This window comes from Arachis duranensis, chromosome 9, assembly GCF_000817695.3.
Source record: "Arachis duranensis cultivar V14167 chromosome 9, aradu.V14167.gnm2.J7QH, whole genome shotgun sequence".
Classification (NCBI taxonomy): Eukaryota; Viridiplantae; Streptophyta; class Magnoliopsida; order Fabales; family Fabaceae; genus Arachis; species Arachis duranensis.
The window spans coordinates 49,464,487-49,467,155 of NC_029780.3; the positions used below are offsets into that span (position 1 = coordinate 49,464,487).

The window sequence follows — 2,669 nt, forward strand, 5'->3', positions numbered from 1 at the left end:
AAAAAAAAAAAACCTAATAAAAAATATCCAATGTTTCTTTCACTCCCAATAATACTTCTAAAACTTCAACAACTGAGAGGCTTTCCAACATCTTACTTAAAATCTTTAATTGAATTAACACGTGTTCAGTTTAGGTTGCTGTATATCCTTACCTTTAGCATCCGGCTATAGTTAGATTGCCACATATTTTAACCAAGTCTAACGTCTAAACTATTTAATTTCCAGTTCACACACAAAAACAAAAACAAAAAAACAAACAAGGCTTAATATGTCAAACCCCGCCATGCTCATATGAGAGGCATCTCTATAATTTCATCAATAGGGTTTAGCGCCAAAGTTAGAGCAATTATACATCTTAATCACAAATTTAACCGTATTAGTGTATTACCAGAGCCACAACGTCATCAAGGACAAAGAAAAACACTAGACAAAGTTCAGTCAAACCTATACTTCACAAAACCTCACTGGGAAACCAATTTACAACACACACAGAGAAAACAGAAACATGCAATTTAGATAACAAATTTGTAATAAAAAAACCCACAGATAACCACCCAAAAACAACAAAAATAAAAAAGGTTCATGTAGCAGCCAAACAATCAAACCAACTTTCCAGAATCACCAAACAACATCAAAAAGTCACTCAGATCATAACGGACCCAAAACGCGAAGAAAACCCCGTGGGACCTAAGATTTGAAGCGCAGATCTCATAATCAAAAACTAAATTAAATTTACCGCAAATCTTAATGGGGGCTTCAAGCTCCAACAAATTGGGCTGCTGCAAGAAAATCTCTCTGGAAGCGGCACACAGCTGCTTGATCTCCGATTCCGAGAGCTGCACCTGCTTCCCCGGCCTCCCCCGAACTTCCAGCAATCGGTTTATTATGTCGTCCACAACCGCTTGCTCCATTTTCTTCTTCACCACCAAACCCTAAAAAAAAAGTCAACGCCTTTTCTTTTTCAATTTGTTTATCTATTTTTTATTGGCTTTGAATGCGGTGTTGGTGGTCATGGAAAGGGTCGGATTTGATGATAACGATGATGAATAGGAGTGTAGCGAGTGAGCAGATAACTATAATACTAATAATAATAATGATAATGATAGCATGCAAAAGAAGACGGTGGAGGAGGAATCAGAGCGGTGTCGTTTTGGTGGGAGGGGGTTGCCGTTTTGGGATCGGAGGGGAAGAAGGGAGGGATTTGGACATTGGTGGGTGAGGACGAAGAAAACCAAAAAACGGGGGAGGAAGATGTCAGGTTGGGTTGGGTTGGGTTTCTAGAATCTAAATTGTGAATTATCGAGAGGGGAATGAATTGGAAAAGGGAAAGCGGGGATTGGGATTTTTGTTGAGTAGGTTAAAGAAAAGACGGGGAGAGAGACTAGTGGAATGGTGGGGGGTATGTCGATGGTTTTTTTATGGTGTACAAAGATTCGGTTACTAATTTTTTTATTGTCAATTATATTTTTATTAAAATTAGTAGTATCAAAAAATATTTTAAATTTAATATTATCAAAAAAAAATTAAAAAAATTATATAAGGACTAATTTGATTAATTTTTAAAATTTAAGGGATGAAAATGACTTACGTCTAAATTTTCAAGGACTATTTTTATTATAAATAACTTTTTTGCATGTCAAGTGCCACGTGGCATGCCACGTGTCACTAACCTGACACGTGACATGTTAGGTGTCACTGATCTGACACGTCAACCAATCATCTTGTGACCCGTGGCATTAGCCTTCCACCTCATCATATGCCACGTTACACTTAACGTGACACATCATCATCCAACTAACGGAAGGACTAACGTGACCAATCGTGTATCTTTCGGGGACAATTTTAATTAACTTTATCTTTCGAGAACCAAAATGGAGATCGGAGTATCTTTCAGGGATGATTTTGGCTATTTACTCGTTAATTTTACTCTATCCTAAATACTTTTATTTTATTTTTATATTAAAATAACTATTACTTTTAATTTTAATAATTTATTAATTAGTTTATATCTGTTATACTATTATATACTATAAATATTTATTGAAAAACAATCTATATAATTATGAAAAGAAAAAATAAGTGAGTTTATAACTAAAATTAAAATAAATTAAATAAAAATAAATTATTTGTTAAAAGATATCTATATATATTTTAATTTTCACATATATTAATAACAGCAAGTCAGCTTGGTGGTTTGGTGGACGAAATTGTGATCATCAATGTTGTACTCTTTGTTATTGTATGGAATCATTATAATGGCTCTTTGCTATGTGTGGACACAACTCCGTTCAACTAACCAGCAAGTGTACTGGGTCGTCCAAGTAATAAACTTTACGTGAGTAAGGGTCGATCCCACAAAGATTGTTAGTATGAAGCAAGCTATGGTCATCTTGTGAATCTCAGTCAGGCAGATTATAATTGATTATGGATTTTCGAATAATAATAAATAATAAACAGAAAATAAAGATAATTAAAATAGGATAGAAATACTTATGTAAATTAATGGTGGGAATTTCAGATAAGCATATGGAGATACTGTGCCCTTTCTTTTTCTACTTTCCTACTTCTTCCTTCAATCCTTCCTACTACTTTCCATGGCAAGCTATATGTAGGGCATCACCGTTGTCAATGGCTACATCCCATCCTCTCAGTGAAAAAGGTCCAAATGC

General features: G+C 34.7%; 1 protein-coding gene across 1 annotated transcript in view; it reads right to left on the reverse strand.

The window, feature by feature from the left end:
- The window catches only part of LOC107465536 (serine/threonine-protein phosphatase PP1), a 4,942-nt gene extending 3,549 nt beyond the window's left edge, over window positions 1-1,393 (reverse strand). Inside the window, exon 1 of the mRNA XM_016084512.3 lies at window positions 737-1,393. Within this exon, the coding sequence (XP_015939998.1) occupies window positions 737-911 (175 nt within the window). The 5' untranslated portion in view covers window positions 912-1,393. The remainder of the gene's footprint in view (window positions 1-736) is intronic.
- Between the last annotated feature and the right edge of the window lie 1,276 nt (window positions 1,394-2,669).